The 23048-nt window shown below is 44.3% G+C and overlaps 1 protein-coding gene across 2 annotated transcripts in view; it reads right to left on the bottom strand.

Moving 5' to 3' along the window:
* The window catches only part of NSUN3 (NOP2/Sun RNA methyltransferase 3), a 59369-nt gene extending 41934 nt beyond the window's left edge, over nt 1-17435 (bottom strand). The window contains exons 1-3 of one of the 2 annotated variants that reach the window (XR_006888226.1): nt 17153-17435; nt 16455-16564; nt 1376-1719 (exon numbers count right to left, since the gene is read on the bottom strand). Coding sequence is in view for 1 of the 2 variants with exons in the window: in XM_046658558.1 (XP_046514514.1) it covers nt 1376-1719; nt 16455-16564; nt 17153-17269 (571 nt within the window). In the remaining variant the exon portion in view is untranslated. The remainder of the gene's footprint in view (nt 1-1375; nt 1720-16454; nt 16565-17152) is intronic. The other variant, XM_046658558.1, reaches the window with a different exon arrangement.
* Nucleotides 17436-23048: the final 5613 nt, after the last annotated feature.

Below are 23048 nucleotides of genomic sequence, written 5' to 3'. Positions count from 1 at the left end.
GTCCTCAACTTCCTAAGGAGAACAGCTCTGGTCAGGTGGTCAGGGATCTCCTTTCACAACGGCCTGTCCCCAACTTTACAAACGAGGAGCAAGCTCCCCCCGTCCAGAATCTTAGCACAGCAATCGTGCTGGGTGTGGAAACCACCAACGCACCAGACAAGGCAGGTCAGCACGTCAGTGCCGAGCTGGGAAAGGAATGAGTCAGACAACTGGAGACAATGGCTTTTGTGACAGACGGTTTCCAATGCCTTGCCATCCACAAAATCAAAACTAGACCCAAAGAGTGCGCACCTAGTTACCATTACAGTTACACTTGATGAAAGATATCTATGTGATTTGTGTGTAAGTCGGGAGCTTAAAGAACTCGTGAAACTCCCACAGCACAATTCCCACCGTTTCCATCTTCTTATCTATGTGAACAACAGCACCTGTATTTATAAAAACAAAACCATCACACAGGCCAACAAAGCCCAGACAGAACTGATGCTGAACCCTGTCTCTTGGAGCCATAACCAACATTCATCTAGGGAAACCTAATAATTAAAAAAAGTCTCATCGTCTCACTAAGAAAATAATTTACGACGAATGTCAACTCATTACCTTTAACAAATATTTATAAAAATGCACATTACATTTCATCGTTTTTGTTCTACTAACAATAGTAACAATAACTCACTTCCAAAGAACTTTTCAAATCTTTTAACTTACATTGTCCAATACCATATCGATTTGCCACAGATGGCTGTGAGCTTGAACGTGGCTGGTCCAAACTGAAATGTGCTATAAGTGTAAAATACCAATTTTGAAAACTTTGTAATAAAAATATCTCATTAATAATTTTTATTTTGGTTACATGTTGAAATAATACTTTGGATGTATGGGGTTATAATGTATTATTAAAATTAATTTCACCTCTTTCCATTTTTCTTGAGACTACTCAAAAATTTTAAAGTATATATGTACTTCACATTATATTTGTATTGGACAGAACTGCCTTAGAATCTTATGGTCCATTGACACAAAAAATGATTTTAAATGTCTATGTTTTTGTTGCATAGAAGTATGACAAGGATATCAACACAGGACTCTCAAGTAAAAAAGTAACAAGAAAATTAGAAAATCTTTGCCACTGGCTTAATAAAATTCAAATTATCTGACAGATTTGTGTTCACAAAATGTTGTAGTTTTGTTCCCAATATCTGTTAAAATTAAGTAGCTGAAAAAAAAACATTGTTTACACTGATTTCCTCAGCTAAAACGTCCACTCTTCTCCACACTGTCTTAGCCTCCAGCCTGCAAACTCAATGTCACACTTCTCCCCACACACATCAAGAGTACTTGCAGCACTGCCAACTGCTGCGGGAAAGCACGCTACCTGGGTCCGCACACTGCAGCAGGGCGATCGACTTGCCCCCGGGAGCAGCACACAGATCCAGAACCTTCTCCCCATCCCTCAACTCCAGAGCCAGCACTGGGAGGAGAGAGGCCGCATTCAGGAGATAGTATTTTTTTAGGTTTCCAACTTGGTGTCTTTCTGAAGGCATCCTGCCCGCAGTTGCGCTAAGGTAACACTTCATGGATTTAGGACAGTGGGGTAAAGATCCTTGGAAGACGGTGCGATAGCCCCTCAAACGTAAAGCCTCTTCCAGGTTGAAAGGATAATTGAATCGGTTTAGAAGGACAGCATACTGCCAGCAGCAGGGCGATGTTAGTACGTCCCTAGAAACAGAAACAGAACAAATATTATTATCACTCCCACTGACGCAACTCTGCAACTTAGTGGAGTGAATGTGGTCCTCGTTTTCCACTTCACTCTCCTGTGACCTGCAGGGCAAGGGTCATACTTCTGACTCCTTTTGCCTTAGCTCCAATGCAGCTCAACTTAGCACTGTGATGATCCTGTCTTTAAAAGTTTGGTATTTTCGAGTGAGGTAAGCATCATGGTGGAGTAAACTTTCCCAGTAATCCTCCCCCTCCAACATACAATGAAAAAACATTCTTACTCCAACAGAACACATACAAACACAACACAAAAAACATCGAAGAGACCTATGCAGCCATACCAGTGGGCAGAGAGGCTGGAGCCCCCCTTGGAGGAGGTGGAATGGGGTAAGACAAAACTTTGCCATCCCCCAAAGCCTGCAATCCAGGACTGCCAGAGGCCTCCGAGAGGGAAGGAATGGGGGAGGGGACGTTCATTTGAGGGAACAACAAGCATCCTGGAAGGCCCTCACAGCCTAGAGGGAAGCCCTCTATAGGGGCGAGAGCTTTCATGAGGGGTGACCTTATCAAGCCAACACCCCAGGAGAGCAGAGGAAGAAAACTCCTAGAGCACAGAGGAGAAAGCACCCCTCCCCCCACCTGCCCACCAGGCTCCACCATGCTGAAGGCACAGGGCTGATAACACATGGCTCCCCACCCCTAAGAAGTGGCGATACGCAGTAACTGCAACCAAATAACACCAGGGTGCATAAAAAGAGCCACCAACATTACATCAAATCTCCGGACCAGAGGGAAAATGACGATTACCCAGGATTCAGTCCTGAGGACACAGAAATATGTGATCTAAGTGACAGTGAATTCAAAATAGCAATCATCAAAAAACTCAATGAGGTAAAAGAGAATGTAAAGAAACAATTCAACGAGTTCAGGAGCTACTTCACAAAAGAGATTGAAACTATAAAGAAGAATCAATCAGAAATATTGGAGATGAAAGTCACAATGGAAGAGATAAAACAAAATATGGATTCCCTGAATGCTGGTGTGGACATCATAGAGGAGCGAATCAGCATAATTGAACACAGACATGTTGAAATGCTCCAGACAGAGGAGAGAGAACTAAGACTAAAAACAAATGAAGAAAGTCTCTGAGAACTATCTGACTCAATGAGGAAATACAACATAAGAATTATAGGTATTCAAGAAGGAGATGAGAAGGAGAATGCAGCAGAAAGTGTGTTCAAAGTAATAATAGCAGAGAACTTCCAAAACGTGGGGAAGGAGATGGAAATCCATGTGAAAGAGGTTTCCAGATCTCCTAGATACGTCAGTGTAAAAAAGACCTACTGCAAGGCATATAGTAGTAAAACTAGCAAAAAAGAATGACAAAGAAAGTATACTAAGGGCAGCAAGGCAGAAAAAAATAACCTGCAAAGGAACCCCTATCAGGCTTTCAGTGGATTTCTCTGCAGAAACCTTACAGGCTAGGAGAGAATGGAATGACATATTCAAATCCTTGAAAGACAAAAATTTTCAGCCAAGAGTGCTTTATCCAGCAAAAATATCCCTCAGATACAATGGAGAAATAAAAACTTTCCCAGATAGACAAAAGCTAAGGGACTTCATAGCCACGAGATGACCCAACAAGAGATCCTCAAGAAGTCCCTCATACCTGGGGGGAAAAAAACCGGGAGAAAGGGGTTACAAAGCACAGAGTAAGGAGATAAATTGGTAGATAATCAGATTGGGATAGCAAATAACTATAGCATTAAAGACAAAGGGAATGAAAACACCAACAATAAAGATAATCTGGTCATTTTAACCACAAACTCACAATACAAGATAGAATAAGATGTGAGAAAAACAACTTAGGAGGGGAGGAGGAAAGGGACTGAATCAGTTTAGACTAAGGAAACAAGAGGCCATCAGAAAATGGACTATCTTATACATGATATTCTGAATGCAAACCTCATGGTAACCACTAAACAAAAAAGCAAAACAGAGATACAAGTAATAAATAAGAAGAAAATAAAGAAATACATCATAAAAAAAGTACATAATTCAATGGGTAGAGCAAAATACATGGGACGGGAAACAAAGGATGCAGGAGAACTGGAAACGAAGAGATAAAATGGCAGTGTTAAGCCCTCATATATTGATAACCTCCCTAAACGTAAATGGATTGAATTCTCCAATAAAAAAACACAGAGTGGCAAGATAGATTAAAGAACAAGACCCAACAATATGCTGCCTTCAGGAAACACATCTCAGCTCCAACGACAAACACAGGCTCAGCATGAAAGGGTGGAAGACGATACTCCAAGCTAATGGGAAACAAAAGAAAGCAGATGCTGCGGTACTTAAGTCAGACAAAGCAAACTTCAAGATAAGACAGGTAAAGAAAGACAAAGAGAGGCAGTATATAATGACCAAAGGGACATTCCATCAAGAAGAAATAACACTCATAAATATCTCTGCACCCAACACAGGAGTACCAAAATTCATAAAGCAACCATTAATAAACCTAAAAGAAGACATTAATAATAACACAATAATAGTAGGGGACCTTAACACCCCACTCACATCAATGGATAGATCATCCAGACAGAAAAGCAACAAGGAAACAGTGGAATTAAATGAAAAGCTAAACCAGTTGGACTTAATAGACATATACAGAACACTCCACCAAAAAACAGCAGAATACACATTCTTCTCAAGTGTACATGGAACATTCTCAAGGATAGACTATATGCTGGGAAACAAGGCAAGCCTCAATAAATTTAAGAAAATTGAAATAATAACAAGCATCTTTCCTGATCACAATGCTATAAAGCTAGAAATTACGAGAAAAAAGCTGAGAAAGGGACAAAGATGTGGAGACTAAACAACATGCTATTGAACAAGTAACGGATCCTTGAAGAGATTAAAGGAGAAATCAAAAATTATCTGGAGACAAATGAAATTGAAAACACAGTATACCAACTCATATGGGATGCAGCAAAAGCCATATTAAGAGGGAAATTCATTGCAACACAGGATCACCTTAACAAACAAGAAAAATTCCAAGTGAGCAACCTCAAATTCCACCTAACGGAATTAGAAAAAGAATAAACAAAGCCCAAAGTCAGCAGAAGGAGAGATATAATAAAAATCAAAGCAGAAATAAATGCTATTGCAACGAAAAAGGAAGTAGAAAGGATCAAAGAAACAAAAAGCTGGTTCTTTGAGAAGATAAATAAAATTGACAAACCCCTAGTAAGACTTAGAAAGAAAAAAAGAGAAAAGTTCAGATAAATAAAATTAGAAACGAAAGAGGAGGAATAACAACGGATACCATAGAAATAAAATGGATTATAAGAGAATACTATGAAAAACTATATGCCAACAGAATGGATAATCTAGAGGAAATGGATAAATTATTACGCTCTTACAACCTCCCAAAGTTGAATCAATAGGAAACAGACAATCTGAATAGACCAAGCACAAGGAAAGAGATTGAAACAGTAATCAAAAGCATCCCAAAGAATAAAAGCTCAGGATCAGACAGCTGCCCTGGGGAATCCTACCAAACTTTCAGAGAGGACTTAATACCTATCCTTCTCAAGCTATTCCAAAAAATTAGGGAAGATGGAACACTCCCTAACACATTTTACAAAGCCAACATCACTCTGATACCAAAGCCTGACAAGGATAACACAAAAAAGGAAAACTGCAGGCCAATATCGCTGATGAACATAGATGCAAAAATCCTCAACAAAATTTTGGCAACCCAAATACAGCAACACATCAAAAGGATCATACATCATGATCAAGTGGGATTCATACCAGGGACACAGGGATGGTTCAACATCTGCAAATCAGTCAGTGTGATACACCACGCCAACAAACTGAGGAATAAAAACCACATGCTCATCTGAATAGATGCTGAGAAAGCATTTGACAAGATCTAACAGCCATTTATGATAAAAACTCTTAAAATGGGGATAGAAGGAAATCACCTCAACATAATAAAGGCCATATATGACAAACCCACAGCCAACATCATGCTCAATGGGCAAAACCTGAAGGCCATACCTCTGCGAACAGGAATAAGATAAGGATGCTTACTATCACCACTCTTATTCAACATAGCACTGGAGGTTTTGGCCAGAGCAATTAGGCAAGAGAAAGAACAAAAGGAGTCCAAATAGGGAGTGAAGAAGTGAAACTCTCGCTGTTTGCAGATGAGATGATCTTATATATAGAAAACCCTAAAGAATCCATCAGAAAACTAACAGAAATAATTAACAACTACAGTAAAGTTGTGGGGTACAAAATCAACTTACAGAAATCAGCTGCATTTCCATGCTCTAATAACGAACTTACAGAAAGAGAACTCAATACAATTATATTTGCAACCACGACTAAAAGAATAAAGTACCTAGGAATAAATTTAACCAAGGAGGTGAAGGACTTATACAATGAAAACTACAAGACATTACTGAAAGAAACTGATAATGACATAAAGAGATGGAAAGAGATCCCATGCACGTGGACTGGAAGAATAAACATAGTTAAAATGTCCATAGTAGCCAAAGCAATCTACAGATTCAATGCAATCCCTATCAGAATCCCAATGACATTCTTCACGGAAATAGAACAAAGAATCCTAAAATTCATATGGAGCAACCAAAGACTCCAAATTGCAAAAGCAATACTGAGAAAAAAGAACTAAGTTGGAAATATCACAATCCCTGATTTCAAAATATACTACAAAGCCATAGTGGTCAAAATGGCATGGTACTGGTAGAAAAACAGGCACACAGATCAATGGAACAGAACTGAAAGCCCGGAAATAAAACTGCACACTACGGACAGCTAATCTTCGACAAAGGTGCCAAGAACAGACAATGGAGAAAAGACAGTTTCTTCAATAAATGTTGTTGGGAAAAGTGGACAACCACATGCAAAAGAATGAAGATAGACCATTATCTCACGCCATACACACAAATAAACTCAAAATGGATCAAGGACTTGAAGATAAGTCCTGAAACCATAAAACTCCTGGAAGATAATATAGGTAGTAAACTCTTTGACATAGAACTTAAAAGGATCTTTTTGAATACCATGTCTTCTCAGACAAGGGAAACAAAAGAAAAAATAAACAAGTAGGAATTCATCAGACTAAAGAGCTTCTGCAAGGCAAAAGAAACTAGGATCAAAACAAAAAGACAACCCACCAGTTAGGAGAAAATATTTGCAAATCATATTAATATATAAGGAATTCATACAACTGAACAATAAAAAAACCAAACAGCCTGATCAAAAAACGGGTAGAGGATATGAACAGACATTTTTCCAAAGAAGATATACAGATGCCAATAAACAAAGGAAAAGATGGTCAACATCACTAATCATCAGGAAATGCACATCAAAACTACACTAAGATACCACCTTACACCTGTTAAAATGGCTATAATCACTAAGACTAAAAATAACAAACGTTGGAGAGGGTGTGGAAAAAAGGGAATCCTCATACACTGCTGGTGGGAATGCAAACTGGTGCAGCCAACTATGGAAAATGTATGGAGATTCCTCAAAGAACTAAAAATAGAACTACCGTATGACCCAGCTATCCCACTACTGGGTATCTACCCAAACTGCTTGAAATCAATGATCCAAAGTAACATACGTACCCCTATGTTCGTTGCAGCACTATTCACAATACGCAAGACTTGGGAACGATGCAAGTGCCCATCAACCGATGAGTGGATAAAGAAGACGTGGTATATATGTAAAATGGAATACTACTCAGCTATACAAAAAGACAAATTCATCCCATTTGCAACAACATGGATGAATCTGGAGGGAATTATGCTAAGTGAACTAAGCCAGAGTGAGAAATACAAACACCAGATGATTTCACTCATATGTGGAATATGAACACACACGTGGACAAAGAAAACAGTTCAGTGTCTACCAATGGGAAGTGGGTTGGGGGTGGGCAAAGGGGGTGAGGGGGAGCACTTACGTGGTGACAGACAAGAAATAACGCACAACTGAAATTTCACGTTGATGTAAACTATTACGAACCCCCCCCCCAAAAAAATTATCAGGCTTTATGGCTCAATTTCAGTTACAATATTGAAAATTAATACACTTTTAAAAAACAAAAGTAAAACAATCAAAAAGTTTGATATTTTGTTCACTGTAGGTCTTTTCTTTTGTATAAGTTTTGGCCATTAAAATATTATTTATCTTGATCAGTGAGTTTCAGGGGTCCCTTAAAGTCTGCACTGGAGAGCATGCTTCATTTGCCTCAGGTAAGCCCCTCCCTTCAGAATATCTGGCCAAAGAAAATGGCCTGCATTTGCATACCTCTAAATCCATCAAAACAGATTTTAGTCTATTAGTCTTTGCACAGTGTTTTTCTTAGAGATGAATTTACAACTTGGAACCCGAGACTATTAATACCGGAGTTTTGGAAAAGCACTGCCACTGAAGGGGTTTAAAGGAAAGAGTGTGGAAGCTCTCCTCTGAGGAATATGGAAGGACGGAAAGCTAACAACTGTGAACCTACAGTTAGGTTGAGTGAGCCTACTGAGGTCGTCAGGGGCTCAGACATGAAGCCAAGAGTGGTTTAAGAATCACAGAAGGGCCTTCCTAATTTTTTATTTGGTCCAACAGTTAGCTCTCTTGACAATCACAAGCTCACATCAACTGACAGACGATAGAGCAGGAAATATTTAACTTATTCACCAGCTGACCTTTCTGGCTGAGTTATTTGGGAGCCTCATTAACCACAGTCAATTATGTAAATTCCAGATGCTACCCACCCTGGAGTTGGCTGTGTGAGGAATGCTGGATCAAAACATGATACCTGCGAGCCCAAGGGTGCCATGTGAATTCCAGCTGAGGGCTCACATGTAACATCGCTTTCTCCTGTCGTTTCCTTCTCCTGTGATGGTGCATCTCAGGAGCCCAAGGCATCTGCTTCAGCTCTTCTGAAGGATGACAACCTCTTAGTTTAAGAAGGTACTCTGAAACGTTCCTGCGCCTCAAGTGTCTGTAAAAGACTGCTGGGCCTACCCTGGAGTTTCTGATTCAGTAGGTCTGAGGTGGGGCCTGAGAATTTGCATTTCTAGCAAGTTCTCCACCGATACTGATGCTGTGGGTCCTCTGACTACACTTTGGGGACCACAGCACTAAAAGAGACCCCAAAAGGAAATCTGTGAATGCCACTGTTGTGAATCTTACGTCCGTCCATCCCATTCTTACCCTCCAAATTGGATGAAAATCTATCCTGGGTTTTGAGTCACATACTAACAGAGAAATAGTGGTCAGAAACATAACCCAATTAACACAGGCTGGAGTGCCTTGGCCTGCATTGTGTCCACCCCTTAGCTAACAAATAGTAGGTCACTTTCAACCGGTTAATATCTGACAGGGCAAATCTCCATTCCTCTTTTTTTTTTTTTTCCAGAACTTACAAAGCTATTTCAGAACATCTATTTTTTCAGATGAACTTGAGAATCAGTTGGTCAGTTAAAAATAATTTATAAAATACTTGTGTAAATAGATTGTAACCCTGACTAGGGTTGTAGTAAATGCACTAAACTGGGGAGAACTAACATCTGTACTGTATTCAGTCTTCCCAACCCTGACCACCATGCGTCTCTCCACTAATCCACATTTCCTTTCAGAGCCCTTAGCAAAGGTTCTTCATTCTACTTATTTCCTTCTAACCTTATCATACAAAAGGACTGTTAGTTTACGAACACCACTGATTGTTGTGTTTACCCAATGTGTCAAAACTGGAAGGATGAGGAATTAGAGGCACCCTGAGGAAGGAAGTTCCAGGCAGAGGTTGAGGAGGGGCAGGGCACATGGGGACTCAGGTCTGCTGTGGCTCATAGCAGGAGACTACTGGGTCAAGAACAACACGCCAAAGTTTAAATCGTATCTTGTAAGTGATGGGAAGGCACTGAAAGACTGCAGGGAGAGAGCCTCATTAGACTTAAAACATGCACTCATGGTAGAACGAGGCAGGAATCTTCAGAAACTAGTCTCTCTCACCCTTTAACAACTAGAAAACATAAAGCCTTGCTTAGAACAGATTAATTTTCTGATCCCTCCTAACCTACACCCAGACCCACTGAACCACATGAATTTCCTGGAACAAGTTTTCTTCAGCGTTCACCAGTCTCTGCATGAACTGCCTCTCTCCTCTCCTCTCCTCTCCCACCCACCTGTCTCCCACTGACTCTCCTCGCTCTGCTCAGGGGGCGGTTTAGGCTTCATCTCCTAGGGAAGCCTTTCTCCTATCACCCAACCCCCGGTCCTCCTCATTCCAACAATATTAACAGTAATCACTAGTGATTGGATGTTTACAATCCTCATTTAACCATCACAACGACCGTGAAGGGCAGCTATTACCCCCATTCTAGAGGTTATGGAACAGGCTTTCAGAGACTTGGAAACTCAGCCAAGGTCTCATCGCTACTAAGCAGAAGTACCTGATTCAAGATTCAGCCGGCTTTAGAGTCCAAAAGGAGTGTGAGACCTGGCACTGCAGCACTGGCGGTGTACAACCCAGCGCAGCAGTTTCCACCCCAACCCTCCCCTGGTGCCAGGGGCCCTGGGCTCCCAGAAGGAGGCCTACTGTCTCTAACAAAGACTCTAACAAAGAGAACAGCTGACACACTCTGCCCTGAGGACCAGCTGCAACAGAACCACCTCAATGCAGGGACTGCTGAGGCTGCTCAGGTGGGTGCTTCCCAGTCCTAAGGAGGCAAAGCTGTGGAGTCATGTGGGTCTCAGCTCCCCCTGCACCCACACACCAGGGACCCCCCTCCCCCCAACACAGACACAACCTCCAGTGCTTGCACTGGTAGGATGATGCCCTGGGGCTGGCAGGCCAGTGGCCACTCAGGTCCAAAGCTCTGACGAATGGGCAAGCAGCCCAGCAGACAGTAGAGGGAATGTACATTAGAAGACTCAAGAAGATGCTGGTCAGGGGCCACACTGCAGGCCTCCTCCTGATTCGTAAGGAGGGGCCTGCAGCTGCTCTACTCACTGGTCTCTGAGGTCGGGAAGTTCAAGTACACCAGCATCAGGAGAACGGGGACCCCGCAAGGTCAGCGACGCGCAGATGTTTTGGTAGTACATCCACTGACACCATTTTGAAAAAACTGTACCCTCTGGCACATTTTAAGTTAACATCAAAATCATCACCATGTGTTTAAGGATGTAATTTCCAGCATACTGTAAAAATTGACATTTTAAAATACACTTATACCACGTTTCAAAATGTATCCAGTGGAATCTAAATACCAGACTGATGGTGAAACCCATCAATGTATATTTAAATTCAACCGGTGGGAAATCCACTGTTTCTGGTCCTCTCTTACCTAGGGTCTATTTTCCGATATAATTTTATCCTAATACACTTTTGTGCTCAAGCGTCTTTATTACCTCATCATACTTCTCCACCCCACAAATGCACGTGTGCATACACTAAATTTGTTTTCACCATGGCCCTAAATCTCTTAAAGTGTTAAAATGGTAACTTCTAGATTGTTATCAATAAAATTATTAGTACAAAATTGGTCAAAGTACCATTACAGATTTGGTAGATATAAAAAGGAAAAATTGATAGGAAATGGATCTCTTAATGAGCTTTTTTCCATATATCCAGGGATATCACCTGTGCTATAAGTCAGGATTGAACATCAATTTTGTTCCTATTTTATGTTTTTATAAGGGCTGAGAAGAACCTTCACTTAAATAAATGGGTGAGAATCAAACACATTTTGTTATAGCAATGTCTCCCTTTTTTAAAATTTTCTTCTGAGCTATATGCCCAAGTCACTTAATGATCTATCTTCAAAATTACTCTAAATGATCTGTTAGCTGACAACTCAAGGGGAGTTCCTCTACTTTTGCTGAAAACAAACCTCAGAAACCCTCTGACCTGTCACAGAATCTGTTAGTCGCTGGTCGTCTACTTTCTAGACCCTCACGGTGCTGTTCCCACAGTCTCCCCTGAAGGAACGCAGAGGGTCTACAGGGTGAAAGTACACCCTCCGGTAAGTGGAAACAGACAGTCACAGAAGGGCAGGCTGGGAGGAGGAAGCGGCCCTCAGGCACAGGGAGCACAGGAATTTTCTGGAAGCACATGGGCCGAAACTGAGCAGCTAGAAACCAACTGCTGCAGCTTGCCTGTGCCCGCACGTCCCCTGAAAAATCACACCATATACTATTTGGACAATGTTTGTTCCTTGATATGATTCTTTTCAACTTTCCTGTGATTCCGTTCTTTTCTCTTACTATTCTAGTATCCATTCTACCATCCAATCCAATGATGAGGATGAAAAATCACTTTACCTAGACATTGCTAAGCACAATTGGTATAACCCTGAACATTACAAAACCAACTGAATTTTCAGGGTCAAAAACCCAGAAATCCCTTTTTTTTATCGCTACTGTCATCCACTATAGGCACTCCCTCAATCACTGTGAACGTCCAGTTTAAAGACACAGAATCGATCAATCCATGGAAGTGCTCCAAAGGATGTTTTCCAGCCATTCTACTTGACTCTTCAGAGATTCGAGTGGTGGGCTACGGCCTCCTGCTCTCTCCTGGCCTGCTTCCTGCTGGTCTCTCACCAGGTGATCTGTGTCCACACCTGTCACCCACAGTGCCATCGATGGAGTCCTGAGGAAAGGTCTGTGGAGACGACAAAGGCTGAGCACCGCCCAGGGCCTCCAGAGCCTGCGGCAGCACATGGCTGCAGAAGGGTCAAGGCACAGGCCGCAAACCAAGATGCTGCAAGCTTTCTACCCTCTGACTGTAAAGGGGCCGAAGCTACCACTTCACTGAGATTTGCACAAATTAAGGTTAAAACGTGTATAAAGCCACATAAGCAACAAAATCGGAATCTAGACACTAGTTTATGTCTGCCCTCCCCAACCCCACCCCACTCCACCCCTTCACAGATGCTGGGAATGCAATCTTGTGATAAAAATATTTTTCCCCCTGTAGTGGACTATGGTGAACTCTGCGTTAGCGAGGAGACCGTCCGAATAAAAAATATCCACAGACGGCCAGACTCAACTGGGGCTTCTTTTTTTTCTTTCCACAAAGTGCACACAAAATTTCCAAAGTTCATAAAGATTTCCAACTAATCCTCCATTCATACATTTGAGGACAGAATATATAGAATCCATCTTTGTATCCCCAGTGCTTAGCCCAGTGCCTAGCAGATAAACACCACCTAAAGTGTGAATAAGCAGATGACTTGCCCAAGTCTTAAGGTACTGGTTCTTCAAGATCCTCCCTTGTCAGGGAAGAGACAAGCAATTTAGTAAATGATGAGGATACAATCATGAAAGAATTACAACAGCTGTTATAAACAAAATGCAATGGAAACACACAGTGCAGAACTAACTTTGCCAAGAGTATCCGGGGAAGCATGATGAAGAACTGGTTAATATCACTAACAGTAATAAAAATACTGCTAACGTGTATCGAGGCTTTACTACTTGTCCAACAATATTCCAAGCACTTTGAATATACATAATTTCCTTTTATCTTCCCAAATAATTCTTTGAAATGGATACTATTTCCTCTCTACAGAGAGGGATAGTGAGGCACTCATCTAGGTCATACACTACAAGACGCAGAACGGATCCGAACCCACTCTGTCACGACTTACAGAGGGAGCAGCAAAGGGTCATTCCTCCAGAGGGAACAGCACATACCATCCGAAACGGAGGAAGGAGCCTGTCTAGGTGTGATACTGCAGACGGTGGGGAGCAAGGGAGGCCTTCCCTCCAGGACACACAGAACATGGCAGCATGGCAGAGTGGCTAAGACAGACTCCCCAGGCTCCCCCAAGTGAGCCAGACATCACTGGGCAAGTTACTTCACCTCTGTATGCCTCAGCCTTCCTACCTGTAAAATGGAAGTATATCTCCTCAGAGGGCTGTGCAGAGGATTATGTTGTTATTTGTAGGGTCATTAGAACATTGCCTGGCATATAGTGCCATAAGAGCAGTAGATAAAAATAAGCAAACAAATAAATAGTAAAGGTGGGAGACTGTTGCACTATGCCAGGTAAGACATGATGCAGGCCTAAGGAGTCACAGTGGTGATAAAAAGGAGATCCACGCTAAGAAACCTGTCAGGCAGCAGCCACAGCGTTTGGAGGGCATAGATTGTGATGGGGGCAGGGCAGTGGTGTGTACAAGTACACAGTTAGGGAGTCCCCAGGAACACCCTCACTTCTGACACCAACTGTAAGTCTGGAGTCCCCAAGACCACTCTCAGGTTTGGTTAGAGGCTGGGAGGACACACAGGACTCACTGCCAACTCGTGGTCATGGTTACAGTTTATTATACAGACGCTTGGAGAGGAGTGCAGGAACATCCAAGGCGTGAAGTGTCAGACAAGGGTAACGTCTCCCTGCAGCCATGTGTGACAACAGGCACAGGAGCACTGCCAACCACGGAGGACCACCAGAGCCTTGGTGGCTAGACTTTAGTGGGGCTCAGTCACACAAGTGGCTGCCCACTCGGCTGATCTGTATCTCCAGACCCTCCAGAGATGGAGGCCGAGCTGGTCCTGCGGCTCACAGCCCCCACCATAAATTACATGGCTAGACCTTCCCGGGGGGCCCAAGCCCCCAGGTAAACAGACACTCTCAGGCAGGACACTCCAAGAGCTGAGAGCAGACACCAGACTTGTTTTTGAGTAAGGTTCCTTCTTTAGCGCAAAAGCAGTGAAGGTGTGGAGAAGCAGCAGCAGACCGATGGGGTGCCTTCAACTGAGACAAAGCAGCAAATGGCAACACAGGTTTGGAAGAAAAAATACTATGCTTTTGAGTGTGCCTGGTATGGAGCTGAGTGAAGGTTCCAGAAAACACCCACGGGACTGAAGCCTGGGAAGGCCGGCACAGCCTGAGAGGAGAGCACAGTGAGGGAGGCTGTCACCCCAGGAGCCGGCGCACCTGCGGGAGAGCGCACAGGCAAGACCGGGACAGGTTAAACCCAACTTTAAAGGGGTGCTCAGAGGGTGACGCACAAGAAAGGTGATTATGAAACAACTAAAATAAATACCAACCCTTCCCCACTACTGTGAGAAACTAAAATTATGGAGTAAATTACTTCCCAGGTAGGACAAACTACACTTACTTTCCCTGGAAGTAGACTCCGCAAGCACGAAGTCTTGCAAATAAACAGTTAAAAACCAAAAACACTTCTGTTCTCATTTCTCCACGCCATCTTCCATGCACAGACTACTTTCTATGCTGAGAAAGCCTCTACTGTGCCCATGGCAAATTTACCACGTTTATGCAAAACTTAAATAACCACAAAAACACAACAAAAGGTAGATGAAGCAGAAGGCACAGCTAATTAAATGGACTTGAGGTTCACTGCTCATTTTGTTTGGGGTCAAATAATTTATAAATCTGTCTGAGTACATTAAATACAAGAATAACTCATTACAGGGTATGAGCAGCCAGACCACTACAAAATCTGAAGACAATATACCTCTTGAAATCTCTCTTTTTAATCATCTATGTGTGCCTAACACCACCCAGGTATGAGAGGCACTGGAACAGGGTCAGCAGTGGAGTCCTCGAACCAGAGAGCCCAGGCCCGGATCCCTGCGGGCCTGCTCGCTCATCCAGGGAGCCCGGGCTAGTCACTTCACCTGTGCTGTCTCCTCAAGTGAACCCATCACACTTCACTAGTCACTGATTCTTCTTTCCTCTGTGATAGAAGTCACCCACTTTAAACTCCAGTTTAAACCACCACTCTAAACCACATTTTCATATTACAGTATTTACAAGTTCTAAAACAGCTTAACTTGTCCCAAAATTATCTGAGAACCACCTCAGACTTTATCGTTATTTGTAAAGACTTAACTGTTTTTTTAAATGATGCTTACAGTTGTCCTTCGTAAAGGAGAAACTCTTCCTGAGCTGACCCAAAAGAAGACGAACAAGATGGTCATCTGAGCAGTCCCCGATGCGTCTGCAGCCAGTAGCTTCCCCCCGAGGGAAACGTGGGGTTTGCCCCAAACTTCCGCGTCCTACCTCAGCCTCAACGCCGGCGCCTTTGCCAAGGCGGCCCCCGGGAGTCCCCGGGACCTGGCTCCCGGGCGTGCTGGTGCCTCAGGGCTGCTGATCAGCCATCCTGCGGGCCGCTCGGGAAGCCGCGGTCGCGGTCGCCCCGCCCTGCTGCGCGCACCCGCTGCAGGACCCCACGGGCCGCCGGGCTCCGAGCGGTCTCCGGGGCACGACCCAGAGCCACATCCCGGGAAGGCCGACTCAGCACGCGCACACCAGGCTCCGCTCCCTGATGCCTGCGCCTTAAGGCCTACACCGTTCTCTACAAAGCATCTGCACACGTGAGTGTGCACGTGTTCAACGCCCAGCAGCCCCGACACCGGGAAGAAACGCGGGGACCAAGCGCAGGGCTCTAGCCGGGATGGAGGTGCTGGCTTCAGGGCGGTGCGCTATCTTCCGAATTTCAGGAACCTCAGAAGTCTCCTTCTAGACTTCCGCACTACAGCGTCACTTTGTCAGACGGGCGCGTCCCTGTTTCGGAGACGAAGCAGCCTCCGAGGCGAGGCCGGCGGCGGCTCCGGCACCGGGTCTCCCCCTCCAGCGGCTCCGTCCCGTCCTCCCTCCCGCCCGCAGCGCCCCGGCCGCGTGCTGTCCCCCGGAGCCCGGGGCGGCCCCACTGACCTGACCGCGGCCCAGGCGTCGCCGAGCTCGCTGGAGTACTGGGCGTCGAAGTGGTCCAGCACGACTCCGCACACCCGCCGGGCCAGCCTGCGCTCCGGCGCCGCGGTCAGCTGCGGGACAGGGGCACGGCGGTCACACCCGGCACGCGGACGCCAGCTCACGCCGGCGGCAAGCCACCGAGACCGGACGCCCCGCAGCAGGCACTTCGCGACGGGCGCCTCCGCGAAGCGAGCGGGCCGCGGCTCCCACTTGGGAGAAGAGGGCGCGTCCGCGGGAGCAGGGGCGGGGGGACCCCGCGGCGCCCACAGGGAGCGGTCAGGGACGAGCCCGCGGCGCCCACGGGGAGCCGGGTGAAACCCTGGGCCCGGCGACAAGCACACGCAGCCTGTATCCTTGCGACTCTCCGTCAGCGTACAACTCCTCCACGCCCGCTTATCCGGAGGTAAATTCCGCCACGTCCCGCGGACGCCGCCCCCGCCCTCATCCGGGCCATCCGGGTCCCCGCGCCCTCGTCCGGGTCCCCGCGCCTCCGGGACGCGCGCCGGCTCCCGGCCCCGCCGGGCTGAGGGCGGGTCTCGGGGTGAACCGCGTCCCCGGGCCGGCTGTGCAGCCGCAGATCCCCGACCACCAGCCCCTCCCGCCGCCGTGACAGCGCACGAAGGCCGGCCCGCTCTGGGCGTCCTCGGCCCGGCCCTCACCCGGGTCAACACCATCCCGCTAGGACACGCCAGACGCCAGCTCCACGCTGCCCGGCAACGAAAGATCCAGGAAACAAAACAGCGAGGCTTCCGGGTTCCGCCGGAATCCGCTCTCATCCCTCACGTTTCCGGTTCCACACCTCGCGGGACAGTGCTTTGCCTGTGTTATCAAAATCTCGCCAAAAAGGCGTAGGTCCCGCGAGAGGCACGAGGGAAGTTTTTTCGGCGGGCGGCTGGAGGAGGCGGTGCCTACTCCCGGGGCGAGGGCGGAACCTGTGGGCCGGGAGCCGGGCCCTTGGTTGGGGTGCGGTGGTGGGCGGAGCCCTGGGGCGGGGCCTTGGCCGGGGTGGGGGGCTGGGGCGGAGCCCTTCGGTGGGGGCAGGGCCCGAGCCGCTGAGAGGTAGGGACCGTGGGCGGAGACCCCCGGGCGGGGGCGGGGCTCTCGTTTTGGGCGGGGCGCGGGGGCGGTGTCGTGGGCGGGGAGAGGGCGGAGCTCTGTTTCGGGGCGGGGCGGAGCCGGGGGCGGGGAGAGGGCGGAGCTCTGTTTCGGGGCGGAGCCGGGGCGGGGTGGAGCCGGGGGCGGGGCCTGAGCGGCCGGGCCCTGGAAGCCGCGCAGCGCGCGTGCGCGCCTGGCTGTGCATATGCGGGGCTCAGGCAGGGGAGGGGCGTTCTTGTCGCTCTTAGGTTTTGTTGTATGATCATTTTTTCAAAATGTTGTCAGAGGCGAAACTGTTAATCTATCAAATCTGATGACCCGCCGTTACCCGGATATTCAGAACTCAGGATGAAAGGATGCATATGATGAAAAGGAAATTGTCACGCGTTTCCTAAAATGGCCCATTGGCATATTTTTCTTTTAATGGGAAGAGTTAAATGACTAAATCGATTGAATGACGCAAGTAAAGCCCTTAGCACAGAGACCAGGAAACAGTGAAGGCCAAACTTCAGCTGTGCTGAGTACGATTCCGCTGTCGCGACCTTCTGGTCATCGTCGTCAGGCCCTGAGACCGATGAGGCCGCAGCGCCGCGTGCGCCCCGCAGTGCCGGGTTCCCGCCGGAGCCGTGACCTGTGTGTGTGTTAGTGCTGCTCTGAGTGCCCCCGTGTAACAGCAATCAGCAGAGTATCAGAAAATCGGGGTAATGTGGTACCTAACATTTAACGAGCATCGTGAATTTGAGACCCTTGATGCTCCAAGTATCAGTACAGGTGTATACTATAGGTGCAAATCTTAAGACCGTGAAAAGATACATGTCATTGCCACTAATGTTATTTGAAGCTTAATATATTTATTTAAAGAAGTTCCCCAATAATCTAAAACTGAATTTAGATTTGGTGCAAAAGAAAATTTAGTATTAAGGAGTGAAATGATTAAATGTGTGCGGTTTGTTGGATGTGTAGGAAAAAGTCATTAGTCTACCTTTCAGTCTCTACTTAGAGATTTTATATAATTTATTTTTTCTGTGCTTATTATAGAATGTTGCATTTAATGAATTAATGTGGCAGTATATTTGCAATGTAGACATATAAAAGATTTTTAAGCAGGTAGTAGAAATCGTGTATACTTTATTTCTTTTAAAGAAAGTGGACGTATGCTTGGAAAGAGGTTGTGGTAGTTCTATTGTATTGTTTTGTGACTCAGTGTATTTCTGTTCTTTCATTTTAAATAAACTGATGCTTATTGAAGAAAATTATTTTAAAAAGCCTATGAGGGGGCCAGCCCCGTGGCCAAGTGGTTGAGTTCGTGTGCTCCATTTTGCCGGCCCAGAGTTTGGATCCTGGGTGTGGACATGGCACAGCTCATCAGGCCGTGTTGAGGTGGTGTCCCATGTGCCACAACTAGAAAGACCACAACTGAAATATACAACTATATACTGGGGGGATTTGGGGAGAAAAAGCAGAAAAAAACCAAAAGATTGGCAACAGTTGTTAGCTCAGGTGCCAATCTTAGAAAAAAAAAGGCTATGAGAATGAAAGTGAAGCGTAATGCCACTAAAGATAATCACTATTAACATTTTGGTGTCTTTCTCTAATTTTATACATTTTCAGGGTTGATCGAAAGCATTTATATACATATAAAGGTTGATCAAAAGTTTTCATAAGCATTTTCTTATATTAAAAGTTCATATACATCACTCCTGGAAGTTACACAGTGTTCGAAGGTGTGGAGGTTATCATACTTACTAGCTATCTCCTTATTCTTGATAAACATTTTTGCTCATGAATCTTTCCATGTCTGTTAATCTTACAATTTTTTATTACATCCTTAGTTTGGGTAAGTTTTAAAATCTTCTTAGTTATTATAGTCCTTTTGTAAATTGCCTGCTCATGTCCGCTTATCTATAGATGTCTTGGTGCTATTTTTATTCATATTTATATTAGAAATGTTAACCATAGCACATTTTCAAATACTTTCCCAGTTTTTCTTACAACCATTTGACTTTAAGTGTGAAAATACTTTATATTTTTATGCAGTCAAGTTTGTAATCGATTCCATTGCTTTCAGGCTTGGAAATTTCTTTCCATAGAAGAGATCTACTTCGGCTTCTTTCTCGCCCCCTCTTTTTTTTTTGTTTAACCTTTACTATTTAACCCATTAATCTCTCTAGAATAAGTGTTAGTGTATCATGAGGTAGTTCATGGATTTGCCTACCCCACACCAAATAGCTGCTGAAGAATAAACAAAGCTGCACACTGAGTTCTGAGAAGAGGAGCTGTTAGCAGCACAGTTGTTTTAAACCACTGCAGACATGAGAAATTGAGCTGACACAAATGCCAGAAGTTGTATTAGTTTTTTATTATTATGGTGTTAAAGAATGAAGCAGCTTAATAAGGAGCAGGGAAAGGATTTTTAAATACATAACAATTTTATTGTGAAGTCATTTGATCTAACAAGTGTTTCAGAATAAGTACACTTTATAGACTATCTCCAATACTATGTTTATGAATTTTCATACTTAGATAAAACATCTCTCAAAACCTTCCTGTTCACATAGAGTTTTATGTGTCAAAAAGGTAAAGGAAGGCTTTATAGTTAAACCATCTGTTACCGAACCTGAAGTGAGTTCGCTCACCTGTTGCGCAGCAAGCCAATTTCTGACACCAGGGGTGGTGGAAGAAAGTAGGAATTTTATTTTTGCACAGCGCTGAGCAAGGAGAGAGGGTAGCTAACGCTGAAATCCCAAACTCCCCGAAAAGCTAAAAGGAAGGGTTTTTATTTGGGGTTTTAGGGAGGGGAGGGGGAGCATATGGCCTTGCTGGTTGGAGCTTTCCCACCAGCCTGTCTTTGGCCTTAAGACACTTACAGAGAGGAGGGAGCTTGTGACCTTGCTGGTCAGCAGCTTTCCCACCAGCCCGTATCTCTTTGCGGGAGGAGATAGTCCAGGTGCTTGTCCTTGACGATGTTTGTCTCCATGGAGGATAGTGGATTCTGGAGCCAGGAAACCAGGGAGTCAGCAGGGAATGAGTGTTTTGGTTTTCACCCCATATATGCTGAGTTTAATGTGGGGAAACTGATATCAGGGTTGATATCACATTGACATCAAGAGAATGTTAGCACAAGAGTGCAACAGAGGAACCTGCCTTCACAGCTGGGAAGGACGCACGGTTCCAGGCAGTCCTGGGCTCTCACGTGAGTGAGAAGCTGGCTAGCCAAGGCTCAGTGTGTTGTTTTAAAGATTAAATTAAATAAAAATACAAGTTACTATATTTACTTCCCAGTCCCGGTGTCTGCTGGAGGTTGCATACACACTCTGGTGGCCTAAAACATTTTTTTAGGGGAGTATCTGAACATGCATGTAATTATCATGGGCTGAAACTTGTCCCCCTCAAAACTTGTGTCTTGAAGCCCTAACCCCCAGTACCTCAGAACGTGACTGTATTTGGGAAAAGGGCCTTTCTAGAGGTGATTAAGTTAAAAGGAGGCCTTTAGGGTGGGTCCTAATGCAATCCGACTGGTGTCCTTATGAAAAGAGGGAAAGTGGACACACTGAGACACTAGGGGTGAGTGCGAGCACAGGAAAGACCTCGTGAGACCCAGGGAGATGGAGGCCATCTGTGAGCAGAGGAGAAAGATCTCGGGAGACAGCACCCTGCCAACACCTTCCTCTCAGACTTGCAGGCTTCATACCCATGAGGAGGTCAGTCTCTGTTGTTTAAGCCACCCAACTGTGGCACCCTGTTATGGCAGCCGAGTGAACTGATATGGTAACAAGTATAAATGCATACCAAACATTTTCACTGACGAACATGTTCTATTACAAAATTTGGAGACCAGTAATGCATCTACCTTGGTGGTAATTCTGCTTCCTCGTCAGCATATAGAAGGACCTGACAGCTCAGGCTCTAGAGAGCAAATGATTTTCTTCCTACTTTCCCTTTAATTATAAGCTGATGCCCTTCATTAAAAGAAATTCATTTCTGATTTCATTTTTCTCAAAAAACAGGCTTCTATTATCGTTTCCACAAAACTAGTGGATTTTGCTAATTTATACCATACTTTAAGTTTTGAAATATCTGCATTTGTTCTTCGAATCAGCTGGAATATATATCTTGAAAAATTAGTCAATGCTAGCAGAAGCTCAGTTGCAAAGCGTACTGCACTTGGAGAAAAACTTTGGTTTTAAAGCCAAGGATTATAAGAGTTCTAAGCCACAGCTCTATTTGCTTAAGCAGTTTCACTTTTTTTTTGGTGAGAGACTGGCCCTGAGCTACCATCCGTTGCCGGTCTTCCTCTGTTTTGTATATGAGGTGCCACTACAGCATGGCTTAATGAGTGGTGTGTAGGTCCATACTCAGGATCCAAACCTGCAAACCCAGGGCCGCTGAAGCAGGGCCTGCAAACTTAACCACTGCACCACTGGGCCAGCCCTAGCAGTTTCACTTTTGATAAGCTCTTGCCACCTGGAAGCACTGGCTTTCGTTAGTGTGGAATGGGAGAAACTGAGTAACATGGGTAGCATAGCACAGAGAACTGAATATCGAGTAAAACACCATCATAGTGAGAGAGCACTTTTTAAGCAGCTGCAAATATGATCGCATGTTCTACCATTGAATGTCTGTGGGCTGTTCAAGGGAAGTTTGACATATTAAGTGAATTCTCGTCCTTCATTTGGCATTTATAAGAGCATTTAATTTTAAACTCACAGAAAACATGGTGCTTAATTTTTACAAAATTATTAATTTGCTTCCCCCATTATAAAAGTAAGCCAAATTACAAAAAGCTGGTTTGAAGAATTGTGGAAAACACACAACCAATAACTCAAAAATTCACTATTAGCATTTTGCAACATTTCTTTCTAGTGTTGCTTCCATTCATAGTTTTATAGTTGAAGTCAATTACATACAATATTGTGTATATGTTATATATGCTTTTATGCAGAAAGGCATATAGAATTATCTTTTAAATAAGTAAAAATATGTCTTTGGGTCAGTAGCTGTAATTTAACAAAAGACAAACATTGAATCATCTAGAATCTTAAGGTGATATGATGTTATTTTTAACTGCCACTAAAATGACAACATTCTTTCCCACATACATAAAAACTTGTGCCGAGAAAGAAGTTTTTCATGTAAAGTAACAAAAAATTCATTATTTTATTCTATTGACCTAGTCTTTCAATAATCATATTTAAAAAATCTTTTCCTATTTTATTACCCAAAAGAAACCATTTAAGCTTATCAAATGAAAAGCGAAAGAGCGTACTGATATAAATTATTTTTATTGTGTGAAAAATGTCATAATTCATGAAGATTAATAAAAATGCAGCATATAACAAAATAGGCATTTACTTGTTAAAAGCCACCTGAATTTACAAAATTTCTTTTAGAATATTTTTAGAATGCTTTAAGAATACAAATTAATTTTTTGAGAGTGATATAAAACATTTTACTTTATCA

Source organism: Equus quagga, chromosome 4 (genome assembly GCF_021613505.1).
Source record: "Equus quagga isolate Etosha38 chromosome 4, UCLA_HA_Equagga_1.0, whole genome shotgun sequence".
Taxonomy (NCBI): domain Eukaryota; kingdom Metazoa; phylum Chordata; class Mammalia; order Perissodactyla; family Equidae; genus Equus; species Equus quagga.
Note: the sequence above shows the minus strand (reverse complement) of the source record. Positions and strands in the feature narration are given on the sequence as shown.